At 36.1% G+C, this 16,698-nt stretch overlaps 1 protein-coding gene across 2 annotated transcripts in view; it reads left to right on the plus strand.

Moving 5' to 3' along the window:
• The window catches only part of USP42 (ubiquitin specific peptidase 42), a 58,290-nt gene that overhangs the window by 2,572 nt on the left and 39,020 nt on the right, over positions 1-16,698 (plus strand). For both annotated transcript variants that reach the window (XM_027874944.1, XM_027874945.1), the window contains exons 2-4: positions 8,612-8,861; positions 12,583-12,783; positions 15,219-15,329. In XM_027874944.1, coding sequence (XP_027730745.1) covers positions 8,621-8,861; positions 12,583-12,783; positions 15,219-15,329 — 553 coding nt within the window. In that variant the 5' untranslated portion in view covers positions 8,612-8,620. The remainder of the gene's footprint in view (positions 1-8,611; positions 8,862-12,582; positions 12,784-15,218; positions 15,330-16,698) is intronic.

Raw genomic sequence — 16,698 nt, forward strand, 5'->3', positions numbered from 1 at the left:
GAAAGTATGTCAAGTAGATCTAGTTTACTTTAACAGTTTTAAGAATAAAAGAAATTATTGAAAGTATGTCAAGTAGATCTAGTTTACTGTAACAGTTTTAAGAATAAAAGAAATTATTGGCTGAAAATATGTATATAGAAGAAAAAGAAAAGAATTCATATTAATTAGGTTTGTTTTCTCCCCAAATATGGAATTGATGAGGATACTGTCAACTGAGTAATATTTTCTTTACTCATTAGACCAAGTAAAGTGGATTCTTTTGATCATTTATTTGTTAATGTTTTACTTATAACCGGAAATTTATTTAGGAAAAATTAAAAAGTTCTTACAACTATTTTGTTTTTTGTTTTTTTTAAGTAAAGCCAGACATCTTTTTATTATTATTATTGTACTTTTTCCTTTACCTGAAGTGAAGTGCATCTATCTAGCTCCTAGATGCTTTTCTTTTCTTTCTTTCTTTTTTAGTGAGGAAAGGGACTTTTCAAGCAAATGTTATTACCCACACTCTTTTTCAAGGTGGGACCCAAGTTGTGGAGGATGATGCATAGGGAGCTTGGTGAGGTTTTTGAGCAGAGGAGTAACATTACTCAGGCAGTGAGTGAGTAAAGTTCTGGAGGCAAGGAGCTACAATTTAGATGGCTATTAAAATAGCTCCAGTGAGATCAAAATGAGAGCTTGAACAAGGATAATTGGAGTTACAGTAGATGGGGGGAAGCACGTGAGAGAAATTTTGGGGATAGAATCAATACGTCTTGGCAATTTATTGGTTATGAGAAGTGAATGAGTTTTAAATCTCAATTCATTGTTTCTAATCAACGAGTTAAGCTAACTAATGCCTACTTTTCTTCCCCCCCCAACAACAAGATTCCATAGAAGCACTTAGATGTTTTTTTAAAAATCATGTGTATACTTTGATGATTGTTTCTCTTTAATTTCAGTTAAATACAGTAAAAATCAGTATCTGGGGCCCTTTGGGAATTAGTGATCTAGTTCTAGACAAGTAAGTTTTCCTAATAGTTAGTGTTTTGCCCTGTTGTGTAACAAAACTTAAAAAAAAATTAAAAACAAAAGTAATTTTTATAATGTGTCTATGAATATATGTATATATATTCTTCTTTGCTTAAAAATGTTTTATTAATTTTATTTAACATCTCTGCTACTTCTAATAACCTATTACCACCCCAATAGAACCTTTCTCTACAAATGAGAAGTATAATTAAGCAAAATAAACCAACACATTGACCATTCTGACAGTATGTTTCATTATGTACCTAAAAACTACCAACTTTCAGGCAAGGAACTGTGTTTAGCTACTGGGCCTCTGTAGTCAAGATTGGTCATTTTATTGATCAGAGTTCTAATGTTTTTCAAGGTGGTCTTCTCAAGTTTCTCAGAATTCTTATTTCATACAATGAAATATAATATTCCCTTATGTTCATATGCCACAATTTGTTCCGCCATTCCCCAGTTGATGGATACTCTCTTTGTTTCCAGCCCTTTACTACCATGTAAAAGTACTGCTATAAAATTTTGCCTATATAGCAATGCTAATAGCTAACATTTATATAACTCCTACTGTGTGCCAGGTTCTGAGCTAAGTGCTTTACATATATTGAATTTGATCCTCATAACAGCCCTGGGAGGTAGGAGCTATTATTGTCTTCATTTTACAGATGAAGAAACTGAGGCAAACAGGTTAAGTGACTTGTCCAAGGTCACACAGTTAGTGCTTGTTTCAGGCTGGATTTCCTCTGTCTTTGACCTTCTTGGGATATGTGCCTGCTAATGGGATTAAGAGGTGAAAGGATTTAGTGACTTTTCTAATGACTGTTCTTTGGGATTGGACCTGTGATGTCATTGGTGTAAGGAACTAACTCCCTTTTCTAATATAGTTCCAAATTATTTTCTGGAATGGTAGAGTCAATTCACAGTTCCACCAACAGTACCAACAGCTTGTCAACCCATAGCTTCTCCAGATTTGACTGTTTCCATCTTTTATTGCCTTTGTTAATCTGATGAGTGTGAGGTGAGTGATTTTAATTTGTGCTTCTTTTATTATTTGGAACAGTATTTCATCCAGTTTTTGGTAGTTTTAATTTCTTCTTTTGAAAATTGCTCATTCATATCTTTTGACCACTTAACTATTGGGAATGAATCTTGCTCCTTTATGTCTTGAATATCAGACCTTTACAAGAGATATTTGTTGTAATGTCTTGGGTTTTTTTTTTTAAGACATAGTATAATGAAAATAATTTAATATTTTCTGGATGAGTCTGTTATCACTTAAGTTCCTGGAGCCTTGGTTTCTTTATCTGTAAAATGAGGGGTTTGGATTATATGTTCTCTAAAGGACTTTTCCAGACTCAAATTTATGTGATGCTACTATGATCACATCTATGAGAGACAGTGTGATATAGTGGATAGAGAGCTCCTCTTAGCTCCAGAAAAACCTGGTTTAAGTCCTGCCTCTGGCATATATTGGCTGCACAACCTGGGAAAATCACTCAACTTCTCAGTGCCCTAGGAAACCCTTTACTACCCTGAATTGGTAGAGGGACTTTTTTTAACTGGGGGTTCTCTATATTGTTGAAATCACAGACTAGGTCCCTATGATCATTATAACCATAAGTCAGTGCAGTGTTCTATCTACTGATATTCTCAGGAGTTTTCAGCAGAATAGTAAAAAGGCATCTGTATGCCTTAAACAAAGTTTGGAAAATTTATCCCTGTCTGTTACTGGTTACCAGAGACTTTGAACCTTCACTGTAACTCATGTAAATTTACTTATCACAAAATAAATACCTATATGTCGTGGTAAGTGGACTTTTTGGTTTTGACATAGAAATGTGTAGTTATAGAAAGTAATACTAAAAAGTGTCCCTCATTTAGCCCTCTTCCCTATGTGTTGCATCCTTGGAGGCTATCTACTTTGCCTACTACTCCTAGTTCTGGTTCTGCTGTTGAGCCATGAAGTACTGTTTGACCCTTTGCTGAATGGCCCTAAACTGCTATATTTTTGAGTTCTTATTTTGATAGATCCATGTTTTCGCTTGTGTGTGGGCAGTTCCCTTTTTGTTGTTGCTATTCAGTTGTGTCAGTTTTGTCTGACCCTTCGTGACCCCATTTGGGATTTTCTTGGCAAAGATAATGGAATGGTTTGCCATTTCCTTCTTCAGCTCCATTTACGGATGAAACTGAGGCAAACAGGGTTTAGTGGCTTTAGTGCCAGATTTGAACCCAAGTCTAGGTGCATTGTTCTATCCACTGCTCCACCTAGCTGCCCCTAGAAAGGTTGTGACTCTACATACTTGTGAATTCCATTATGATTCCTAAACCTAATATACTATAGACATTACCCTTAATATTTTCACGGGGGTAGTTATGTGTTTGGGTTGTCCATCTATTGTCTTTCATTTTTGCTACATGACCCGCATCCTTTCTCACCAGTACATATTTCTAGTAATGTCTTTTACACCATCTCTTGAATGCATTTCCTCATTTGTAACATGCTACAATCTGCTTATCCCTACTGTGTATCTTTCTATTGCCTTTTAGGCTATTTGTAATTTTAATTTTTCAAGATTATGAAATTATATTATTCCCAGCTATATGGCATTACTAGGAATAGTATTAATGTTAAAAACCTAGGATTTTGCAGTGCTGATTAGTTTGTGATCCTTGAAAGCATGACAGTTTTCTAAATATGATCCAGCTTGATCTTTCTTTTCAATTCTAGGCCCAGATCACTGTTCACCTGTATCATTGACTCAAGACACACACATTGAAGGTTGTTAGTGTAGGCTATCTTTTTTTCCTCCCTAAATTTTCAAATTTAACATGTAATATTGAAAAAAATGAATATAACCAAAGTTCACAGTTTCACGTAAATTCCTCTTTTTGTGTCTGAATGTTAGTGTTAAGTTCAAATTTTTTTTTTTTAATTTTAGAAAAGGAAAAGGGGAAGGGAGAGGGAAGCACTGTAGGTGGCAAGGGAAGAGACAGGAAAACTTAGTCCCATCTGGTGAGGTAAAGTCACAGGTAGGCTGGAAAATCAGGGAAGTGAAGATTGCTGGGAATTGCCATTTGAAAGAAAGTGAAGTAGTTAGATATGGCCCCCTTTTCAAAGGGAGGAGTGAATAAATCTGCTTTGCTGGAGGAAGTAGCCACCTTGATGAGATCAGAAGTTATGATATAAAGAGAGGCAGAAGCCTGTGGGTTAGTGATCCAGTTCTAGGACCATTCTTCAGAGGCCTTTGAGTAGAAATTACTTTTGGTTGCTCAGTTATCATTGGGTAATGCCAGTATTATCCCCAATGTCGGAGGAGACAACTCTACACAACTTCCCTGTAGGTAAAAGAAACCCAAGGCAGTGCACTAGAACTAAGTTAAGTGAAAAGAAACTGAATAGAATGGGAAGATAAGAGCAGATGCAGCAAAAAGTTGGCAGAGAGTAAGCCCTGGTTCTTCAGAACTCTCAAGAAAATACTGACCAGACCTTTGATATTCAAGTGATTTCACCAATAATATGTTTTTGCACTGTTCATGCTTGTGCACATATTTTACATATTCAAAATAAAGGCATTCCTGAGTCTTAGGACTCTCTAGTTGTGCAAGAGAAAGCTGCCTTCATATAGTCCAGTGCAGCCTACAGGCTGCCTGTAGGCCTACAGACCATTCAGGTGTATAACAGAGGAGAAGGTAAGCGGGTCAAGGGCCATACTGAGGACATAAAACTACCATATCCACTACCACGTGTGTCTACTCTGTTATTCTGTGGGAGATTCCTAAGAATGAAGGGTCCTGAAGTCCCTGGGAAGCAGAGTCAGCACCAGAATTGAGTTTTCTGGTCTCCGTCTCCATGCTGTTTCCCCATACACATCTGGTCAACCCAGCCCAGAAACTTCACACTGCAGCATAGTGAAAATGTTACAGGCTAATTGTCTAGTTGCACGTCCATGATCTGGACAATGAATGTTTTTCTTTTCACTGTTTTTCCAGTGTGAATGGTTAAACCAATCTCTTTTGCATTACTAGAGATTTCACCAAGGAAATTTAAGCTATAAGCAGTGCTTTGTGACCTCATACAGATTGCATCTGTGAATAGGAACATTTGGTTAACCTAATTAATAAGAAATTCTTTTTCATTTTGGACATTTTCCATAGTGTTGAAGAACATCTTCATTGAAGATGCAATACTTCCCTGTTCAATATTCACTTGATGTTAATAACTCAGGGAATTTTTGAACAATCCCTTTAGGGATTGTTTGAACATCCCTTTAGGTGTATTTCTCTTAGAGTTTCACATAATGTGGACACATGGGTAAGAGATGTCAAGTCTGAAGAGAGCCTTCAAGTTTATACTTTGCCTGAATGAGTTAATTCTTTCAAAAAAAAATAAACATTGACATTTTTTTATTTTCTGCAGCTTTCTCAGTCAATTATGTAAAGGTCCAGTATAAAAAATAATAGCCTGTAGAAATCTGCATGTTCCTTTTTCAAGTTTTCATTGAGAATGCTTTCTGTGCATTCATAGGCCCTTCTCATAAAGACTTAAGAGAGTTTTGAGAAATCTAGCAGTTGAGTTGGTAGTTGTCTTTTCTGATGCTTTTTTTTTAAATACTGTAGTGATCTTTTCCATTCTCTTTTGAAAGAGAATTTGAGAATTGATTCCTAATAGTACTTCTAAAATCATGTTTCCAGTTTAAATTTTTGGATGTGCTTTTTATACTCTTTTTCTCTACTCCTTTTGCTGTCAGTCTGTCCAGTTTTTGCTTCTTGTGTTGTTGTGTGCTTTCCTCTCTCAGCTGCCTTGATGCTTTTAATCTACTTAGAATAGACTTGAAAACTAGGTTATCTAAATTTGTTAAAATTATTTGTAAACTAAGAAAAGATAGACCTTATTAAGTGAGGGCATGTGGCTCTGGTATAAGTGAAATGTGTAAACTTTAGCATATGTGCCATTAATTTTTTTTTTTTTTTTTTTTTACTATTTAGAGCCTAGGGTGGGGCTCTGAATTTTTAGATTTTTCTGGTTATTCAGATAGATAAAGTTGTCAGATTTAGGTGAGTGAGGGGATTCCTTCTATGAAATGCAAAGCTTTCATTTATTAAAGTGCTTTAGCATTACTTCTGAAAATGATTAGTGATTTTTTTTTTCCAAGAGTCCGTATGATATAGTCGAATCGGGAAACTTGAGTTCTGCTCTCTGCCACCAACTAGCTAGCTATGTGGCCATGGGCAAGTCAGTCTTTCTGGTCTTCTGAACAATGCTTATCCCCTTTGTTTTTCCCAATTGTTAGAACAATCTTTCGTGTTACTGAGTGTTTCACTGACGAAACTTTGTAGAAAGGAATGCATTGGACTAGAAATATTTTTTAAACTCCTTCATTTCTAAAATTCTAGGATTCCAAGGGAAAATAGTTATAATAGTAATATACTCAAAATATTTCAGTTTGACTCTATTTTGATACTTTTGCCCTATTTTGTAGGATAATAGACTAAGAACTAGAAGGGACCTGAGAAGCCATCTAGTCTGAGCCCCATACTTTACAGATGAGGAAAGTTAGGTACATGGAGGCTAAGGAACTTGTTCAAGGTCATGCTACTGATAAATTACAGAGATAGAGATTTGATTGAGATTCAAATCCAGCACACTTTCCCTGTACCATGCTCTCCTTCAGACTCCATCTCAAATGTCACATGCAAAGGTTCTTCTTCTACATGAGCCAATTCATAAAGTTGGTTTTGATTTTTTTTTGTGAAAAGTAAAGTCATCTCAATGTGCTTATACACTTATACTCTTTTAATTGAGATAAAAATTAAAACCATGAACCATATTCTTAGGAGACCAAAAAAAATTTGCCACAAAAAATAAAAAAGATGGAAAGGTTAGCTAGAGCCGATCAAATGTGCTGAGAAGTCCCTGATGGAGGGGACTTTGTGTGTGTGTACACATCCTCAATTTTGAGGATGTTGAGGAATCAAGCCTCAGGATACCTGAAGGGGAAAAGAGTAAGAGTGAGAAAAGACAGTCAATAGGACATTGATAACAACTAACCTATTTGCCTCCATTTTCATCCTACAAAGTCTGTATGAGAATAATCACACAGATTGAGCTCGTCTTGATGAAGGTATAAGAAAGCAGTAGGCAAGTTTTCACAATAATATCTTACAGCACACCACATCTTTATAGGCACACAGTTGCCTAGAAGGTACAGAAAATATAAAATCCCACTGTGCTTATTGTTTGTTGACTATAAAAAAAATCACTTGCCTTGGTAGAATAAAATGTAGTTTTAGGAGCTCTCTTCCAAAAAGATGTCCCCCATACTCTTGTACAATCATACAAGACTCCTTGACAGATGCAAAGACAGAGACAATTTGGTTCTGTCAGTCCTGACTGTTGATAGCAAGCAAGGCATAAAACAAGAAGAGACATACTCATCATTGCTCTCATGGAGAATATCCAGGAGAGTTCAAATGTAAGAGGCATTTACTACAGATGGTGCACATGTTTATAGATGACGATGAGCTGATTGATGTGCTAGAACACTTAAGAGTCTTCTGAATTAGATTCACAATCATTCAGAAGAGTTTGGCCTAAGAATTGACACTGGAAAACTAGAGTAGATGAAGAATGCCTGATGTCCACACTATGAAATGCAGTTGGATAGATGGCCAATTGAGTTGGTTCATCAGCACATATATCTGGGACAGACACTGCAAATGGACAATGATCTGGTCTAGAATTAGATAGGAGGAAGAAAATAGGCAGGATTGCATTTGGCTAACTCTTAGTACTTTCAATGACCTCACTCTTCTCCCTGAAACAAAAACGGCTTTTAAACACCAGTATTGTTTCAGTGATTGCAAATCATGGAATACTACAGTCATTCAAAAAATCAAGATTTCATATAATCTATGGATTATATTGGGCAATGGAAAAAAGACATGTAGTGTCCTATAGCATATTACCAACAATAAATTGTACATTAAATATATTGCCCAAAACTATGTGTGATAGAAAAATATAGATGGGCTACTTGTGTGGTAAGAGTGAACGACATAATATCTGGACATGGGTGCTGAACTATTCCCCAGGTAATATTAAGGGATGACCTGGACAAGAGTTGCACAGAATGACAGGCTAGGTAAGTTGCCATCTCCCTTATTGGAGGGAGTGTACACATTAAAGATTAGGTCGAACTCACAGATTCATTCAAGTATTGAAGAAAGCCGCACTTGCATTTTGGAGGAAGAAGTGCAAAATCGAAATGCTTATTAAATGTAAAATTCTTATTTTTTTGGAGGGGGGTAGACTAGGTAGAGTAAGTAAATGCTGGAGTCCAATTTGGAATATTACACTTCACTATTATTTTAGGGATATTTAAAATTTAATTGGTGTGTTCTCAAGTGGCATTTTTAAAAAACTGATGTTGCAAGGAAAGTTGTGAAATAGTATTTAACATGCTTTGAAATTTTAATGATTAATTTGAAAATGTTTACGTACAAATGGATAGGAGAATTTAGAAAACCAGAATAGTTCAACGATAGGACAAATGACTCTTCACCCTTTCTTACGAGTAGCATTTCTAACTTTGTATTTTTCCAGAGGTGAACAATGACTATAGTTGACAAAGTATCTGAATCTTCCAACCCATCAGCTTGTCAGAATCAACCTGGCAGCTCTGTGGCACCTTCACTCGGAGACATGGACTCAGGCTCTGCAAGCTGGGGAGCTGTATCTTCTTTGACAGACATCCCCAAACACAAAATTTCTTTAGGACCAGTACCTGGTGCTGCAATTTATTCCAATTCATCTATATCTGACAAACCAAAGCCATCAGCACAGAAAGATCAATGTGAGTATTCATTTTACTTCTTTGAAGAGAAAAATGCACCAAAAAAAAGTCCTATGTGATATATTGCTTTTGGTTTTGTGGCATAGTGTTTTATGTTTTAAATTCACCAAAGGTCTCCTTATTTTGTGATGTATGTATACCTCAGTTGAGCAATGAATATTTTGGACTATATTGACAGAATGTTTTTAATGTGACTTTTTGTAGTTTTATTCCTAATTCTCGGGAGGATAAAGTTTCTCCTAGTGAGAATTTTAATGAAACAAGTAATGCTTGTCACATTCAGCAAACTTGGTAGTTGCTTTCCTAACTCTATATGTTAATTTCTCTTTCTGTCTCTTTGCCTCTGTCATACCTGCCTTCCAGTAGCCAGATGAGTCTTGGCCAAGTCTTGGAGAACTACTTAACCTAGTGTGAAGTTAAAATGCTTTGATAGCAATGAAAATGTCAAGTTAATTGAGTTGAACTAAAGCAGCCTAAACAAAACATCAAACTTGTTAGAAGATAAGTCTAATGCAGGTTTTGATAAGTTTGTTCAGATGCCTTTGAAATGAAGAGAAAGGCAATAATTTCTACTTGGAAAGATTTTTGGAGATAACTTACTATTTGCATTACTTTCAACATACTTATATTGGAACTGTGGTTAGTTTTTAATGGCACTTCATCAGCAGTTCTTAACATGTGATCCTTGAACTTTAAAAAAAATATTTAATAACCATATTTCATTATAATATTGTGTATTTTAATTTATGCATTTGAAAACACTCTTCTGAGAAGGGGCCTGTAGGTTTCACCAGACTACTAAAGGGGTCCGTGATAGAAAAAAGGTGAATAGCTTTGGCTCTGAGTCAACTCTGACAGGCCAGGACTTTTTTGGCCACTCACAAGAGTGAACTTATCTGCAAATACTCATTAAAGGACATGGGGAAAAGAACAGTTAGTGTATCATTAATTATTGTGGCATGTTCTTTATTTGAGTAAGGCTTCCCCCTATGCTTGGATTATAAGTATTAATTATTGCCGTAATATAAATAACCTGTATATTGGCAAATATAAATTTTCTTAAGGAAGTTAGATGTATTGTGGCTTATTAACATGTGTAATGCCACTGGATGGGAGAGTTAGTTCAGGCATATACATTATTAGGGATAAGGACTATTTATGTGATTTCATTGGTATAGGAGAATCCCTTTACCAATGCAGGTTGGCATTTTCTCTTCAGTTTATAGTATTAGAGCAGGACTTCTAAACCTTTTTTTGTGTCACTCACCTCTTTTTTAGTATGGTAAAACCTATGGACCTCTTCTCAGAATAATGTTTTAAAATGAATAAAATAAAATGCATAAATTTACAAAGGAACCAATTATATTGAAATAGTTATCAAAATATTTAAAAATAAAGTTAACAGACTCCAGATTAAGAATCTCTGTTAGAGAGCTGCCTAGAGCAGCAGAATCTAGAGGTTAAGTGAGGTGCCAAGCACCTCATAGTTAGTATGTGTCACAGGCAAGACTTAAATCCATGTATTCCTGGGTCTGAGGCTGATTCTTTATCCATTATGCCACACTGCTTCCCTGTTAGATATTATATTTTTTAGATTTGATAAATGCATAAACAAGATACTTGCTGTATTAATTATTATTTTTAGGTCCTTATCCTTGAAGCACAGGCTACTCAACTTGGATTACTCTCTTAAATACTGAAAATTATTACAAAATACACCAGAGTCCTGTTTGTAGTTCTTCCATGAAAGATAATTTATTAGCTTTAATTATGGTCCTGGAATTCCCTGAGGACTGGCATTTCATAAAACTTTTTACTAAAGGTGGACCACCTGATAAGACACTCTGGAGATACGGTTCAGATATAATACAGTTGTGAAACTGAAGTAATTATGTCTTATTATCAATGACTATAATAAACCAGAGAGACTTAAAACAAATATTGAGATCATTGTATTTAATACATTTCCTGTTTATAGACAGTCTACGTTCCATTGTTTAGTCCAAGTGAGGATAGATATCATGAAATCCTTATGAATCTAACAAGTATATGTTTATTTTGATTAATGTCTTAAGAAACTAGCCAGTTAAGATGGCCCTGTCAGTAGTTTGCTTCTGTCTCTTTCTAAACAACATCTCCCAACAAAATAAAACAAAAGACCCAGGCTGTCTAGTTGTGGTTTCTGTGATAATGGGCAAAATATAACCTCTTCCTCTTTATAAGCTACTACCTGTTGGGGCCATTCTCTTAAATATCTCTTATCATGCCTGCTCTTCCACAGTTTAGTGATTTTATCCATTGTCCCCATTCACTCACTGTAATCATTCAGCTTTTCCAAGACCCTATTGCTTACACCCTACTGTTCCAAAGATTCTGATACCAAGTCCCTTTCTGAAATCCACAGGATGTGTAAATAATTGTCTATTTCTAATTTTTCTTTAAAAAATTTTTAAGATCTTTCAGGTAGGCAGGTAGAAAACATGCATTTATTAAGCACTTACTATATGCCAAGCACTGTGCTAAGTACTTTACAAATATTTCATTTGAGCCTCACAACAATCCTAGAAGGTGGGTGCTTTTATTACCCCTATTTTACAGTTGAAGAAACTGAGGCAGTGGTTAAGTGATTTGCCCAGGGTCATACAGCTAGTAAGTGTCCAATGCCAGATTTTAACTTGGATCTTTCTGACTCTGGGCCCAGGTCTCCATCTACTGTGCCACCTACTCAACCTAAAAGTAATTCCTTTTATCCAACACTGTTGCCTTTCTGTGGGATGGAACCTTCCTTTACTCAGAATATGTTACCTGATTTTAATCAGTTTCACATTTAAAACAAAACAAAACAAAACAGCAAGGATAAGAATAGGGACTTGGCCTGTTACTGCAGTGGCATAGGGAACTCCAAGGTGAGGAAACTTCCTCTGCCAGTGCAGGTCGGCATTCTTTGAGAGTTGCCAAGAGCACCTGGAGGTAACTTGTCTAGGGTCTTACAGCCAGTTTGTGTTAGAGGCTAGATTTGAACCTATGTCTTCCTGGCTTCAAGGCTAGATATCTACTATACTGTGTTGCCTATCAAAAATAAAACAAAACCTTTAAAAAAACTTTCAAACTTTAATAAATATATAAAAATATTCAGAGGACTTAGAGACTTAAGGCTGTCTAAGATGCTAAGATGGAGAAGGTACTAGGTAAAATACTGATTAAAAGTTCTTAAGGTAGCATTTATAGCTCTCATATCCCAGGTGCTTTAAAAAATTTTTTTTAAGTACCAGTAGTCTTCCACATTAGCCTATGGAATTCAACTATAGAATGAGCCTGATGTCCTGGTTTACCACTACTGTAAATTTATTATTGTTACATTTAAATAGTTATTAATATTAAGAGTTTTGGATTGGAACCTGAGTAGTTTTGGTGAAACATATTAATGTAAGGGCTTTGATGATACTTATTTAAATATGGGAAATGGCACAGGTCTTTCACTCCCTCTGTACTTTCTAACAATTATTGTTCCATTAATACTTGACCCCCAGAAATGTACAAATCTTTCCATAGTTTCAAAAATGTCTACAAAGCATGGGTTATTCTGAGAACTTAACTCATAGATGATTAACAGTTAGTGTATTATAGAGTAGTATAATTAATAAAATCTATTTTTTTAAACAGTCAAAACCTTTTTTCAAAGGTGACATTTTGAAATGTCATGTATTTTGTTTTTTAACAGCTACAGGTGATGGCATTGCACCTCCACAGAAGGTCCTTTTTCCAGCTGAAAAAATTTGCCTAAAGTGGCAACAATCTCATAGAGTCGGAGCTGGGCTCCAAAATCTGGGCAATACGTGTTTTGTCAATGCTGCATTGCAGTGTTTAACATATACGCCACCTCTTGCCAATTATATGTTATCTCATGAACACTCCAAAATATGTAAGTTTTTCTTTGGTGATACATATTCGTATTATTTTTGTATGTACTTTTATTTCTTCATGAAAGTCAGAATGAACAGTCAACAAGAATTTGTTAAACCCTTACTATGTGAACAATAACACCAAAAGAAATACTAGAGTTTGATTTGGATTCTTGTATGAGCCTGGAATGGAAAGGGGAGGGCTTTTAGTGTACAACATTTGAAATCCAACAGCTCAAAAATCATTTTGCATCTAGTTCAAACTGAAGTGTATTTGAAAATAATATGTCTAATGATCATTTGGCATTTCTCAAGTTGGCATTTTTTATCTTGCCAACAAATAACAATGTATAACACAAACAACACGGGACAAAAATCATGGGATCATAGCTTTAGAACTGATCTCAGAGGCCATCTAGGCCAACCGCCTTATTTTATAAATGAAGAAGCTAAGGCATAGGGAAGGGTAACATGTCCAAGGTCACACAGTAGTAAATATCAGAAGCAGGATTTGAACTCACATTGTCTGACTCCAGAGCCAGTGCTCTTGTTGCTGTACCAAGGAGTAACCTGTCTTCTACTCAGCCATATTAAAAGAGGGTGAAAAGTGGAGGAGAGAAATCTTCCCTTCAGTTCTTTTGTTGGGAGAAGAATAATTCGCCTTTCCCCTTCTCTCTACCTTGTGCCTTCTCTCTCTTTACCTTTTGCTTTCTCTTTCTACTTTGTACCTCTTCCTCCCCCTTTTCCCCTTCTCTCTTTTCCTTATCCCTTCTCTCTCTCTCCATTATCCCTTCTCTCTCTCTACCTTCCTTCTCTCTTCTCTGCCTCTCTTTCTTTCTCTGTCTCTCTGTCTCCTTCTCTGTCTCTGTCTCTCTCCCCCTGCACCGCTTCTTTCTCCCTTCTCCCTCTGTTTACCTTCACCCTTCTCTACCTTCTCAAAGTGTCAAGAGGATGAGAGGAAAGATCATGTAAACCTGTAGTCTAGAGATCAAGAAGAATAGTTTGTGCGATGTCTTAAACCAGTATTAATATATATGGAAACAAACCTGTATTCTCTTGGACTATATTTTCCTGGTGGTATTAATAGATATTCAGTGGCAGAATAATAGATACAGAACTTATTACTCAATTTTGAACATATTCTTGTTTTGTCATTCTGTCTGTTAAACCTACTTTCAATAAAGTTCTTGATCCCTATAAATTTATGTAACATGTGGCACAAACTCATTCTCAAGTTTTTATTGTTTGACATTAACTATGTGTTAATGATCTATGATCCCATCCATGTAAATATTCCATGCAACAGTGTGGATCACAGGCCATCTGTGCCTGCCCATTCTGTGTGACTCTTGTTTATATGCCCATAAATCTAAAACAAGAAATCCATCTAGTGTATTAGGATCTTTCCTCTCATCCTCTTGACACTTTGAGAATACTCATGGAGTATTCAGACTCTCTGTTGGTCTTCCTTCGTGACATGATCAGCCCATCCCTTTTATGCCCCTAGTTAACATTTTTCTATTTTACTACCATGGTTAATAAAAAACCAAATTCTATCATGATATCATTTCTCTAGAGTAGAACTTTCTTTTGATAATGATTTTTTCCCAATACATATTCCTTTTGTTGTTAACCAAGGGGTATTAAGGTACTGGCAGGTCTCTCTTTAGCCTTTATACTCTCTCTACTGCAGGTGATAATTCTTCATTGATATTTTCATGGCTACTTCTGTTCTTATTGAAAGCAGCATATGAATGGAAACTTTGCAGTAGAACCTGTCCAATAGGAATGACAGGATTATAGATAGTAAGAACTAGAAGGAAAGGTGCCTTAGAGATCATCTAATGCAGAGCCTTCATTTTAAATGTTGGCTACTGTAGATGAGAAACCTGAACTCACAGAATTTAAGCCATGGATCATAGATTTAGAGCTGGAAAGAACCTTCAGAAATATTTAGTCCACCTTCCTAATTTTACAGCTGAAAAAACTGAAGTCCAGAGTGTTAAGTAACTTGCCCATGGTCACAGATCATAAATGTCTGAGGTGAGATTTGAATCTAGGTCTACAAGTCTAATATTTTATCCTTTATACCACACTCACTGCCTCCCCATGGGAAAGTGACTTTTCTAAGAATTTAAACCCAAATCCTATAACTCCAAATCCAGTACTCTTTCTACACAATAATGCATTGCCTCAGGAGGAATTACAGTTAAATTAAATATCTACCTTTATCCAAAATGAAACTAATCATATTCCTATCACTATGTCTTATAGCTTTCTCCTTTGGCCACATAGGAGATTTCCTGCTGTTATTTCTCTCTAAAAGAGCAGAAAATATTCTCTTAATATTTAGGATAAATTGTAGTATGGGGAAAAGTTTTTAGATTTTTTTTTTGTCATTCATAGTATTTATCATAATTTTGCTAACTTCAATGTATCTTTCATGATCTTTCAGGCCATGAGCAAGGATTCTGTATGATGTGTACCATGCAGGCTCATATCACCCAAGCACTCAATAATCCTGGTAATGTCATCAAACCAATGCCAGTCATCAATGATCTTCGACGTAAGTTGCCTGGGACACCTATTCATAAAATGTTATTTTGGTATTTATTGGCTAGTTGATCTTATTTATCTTCACAGTAGTTTGTGAGCTCCACCTTACCCCCACACATAAGGATAGTTCCACTGTGAATCTCAAACCATCATCCACAAATGTCCTACTTTTATAAATGAAGTGTGATGAAATTCTTCTTTCTGATCATAACTTCTTTTTATACTTCATCTCTCCTTGTACCTCATTCCTCCCAAACCTACTCTTTGTTTTCATCATGACTTCTAGTAGATCTACTCTGTGTTTTTCTAAGCTAACATCCTTGTTTTGGCTATACTTTTTCACTCGACCCTGGAATTACCAGTTCAACTTCACACTCTCTCAATTCCTTGCCACTTTGTTCTATTATCACTACCTGCCTCTTTGCTTTCAGTTCTTGTGCTACTCAACAGTGCCAGAGGAAGTCAGACAGTCATACTGAATGGTTCTACTACAAGCTTGTTATCTAATCTCGGTCTGGCCATCCCTGCTGCACGGCACTTAGTCTTCCCTAAGTCACTCTGTCTCTTTCCTCAAAAAAGATCTTCTATGACTTCTCTTTTCACTTCAGATATCATATACCTCCCTTGCCCCTCTTCCTCTCAGTCTAAGACCTGGCCTCCTATTTTACTAAGAAAACAGAGTCAAGTCACAATGAGATCCCTTATTTCTCCTAGTCTATATCTAAAAAATCCTTAACATAATTCTCATTCTCTTCTTCATTCCAGTCAATGAAGAAGAGGTAGCACTACTTGCTAAGTCTACCTTCTCCTCTACCACACTTGATCTTAGGCCCTCCCAGCTTTTCTAGCAAATTGCCCCTACAGCCATACCTTTGCTCTGATCTTTATTCTCTCTTTATTTCCTATCTCCTTTCCAGCCAAGGAGTCCAGTGCCTGCTTCACAGTCTTCTCTACACTCGAATCCCTGCCCTTTTACTAGGAGACTTCACTATGTATGTTGGTGCTACCTCAAATACCTGAACACCTGCCTAACTGCTTTAAAAACATGCCCAGATCTCCTTCGTTCCTAAAAAAAAATCCCTTCAATTGACTACCATTCCTTCAAGCTATCATCCTTAATATCATTATTCAACCTGCAGTCTGTTCCTATCCTCTAACTCATCATGCCCTTTCAGTCTGGCTTCCAGCCTCATCAGTGGGCTTTTAACAGCTAAATCAGTGACCTTTTCTCAGTCCTCATCCTTTTTGAACTCTCTGTAGCATTTGACCCTTTTGACTACTCTTTCTTTCTCTTTCTCTCTCTGGATTTTTTGTGACACTTCCTTCTCTCCTCCTACCTATATCTGACTGTTCCTTCTCAGTCCTTTTTGCTGGGTCCT

The sequence above is a fragment of the Vombatus ursinus genome, unplaced genomic scaffold, assembly GCF_900497805.2.
Source record: "Vombatus ursinus unplaced genomic scaffold, bare-nosed wombat genome assembly UNPS02014807.1, whole genome shotgun sequence".
In the NCBI taxonomy this organism is placed as follows: domain Eukaryota; kingdom Metazoa; phylum Chordata; class Mammalia; order Diprotodontia; family Vombatidae; genus Vombatus; species Vombatus ursinus.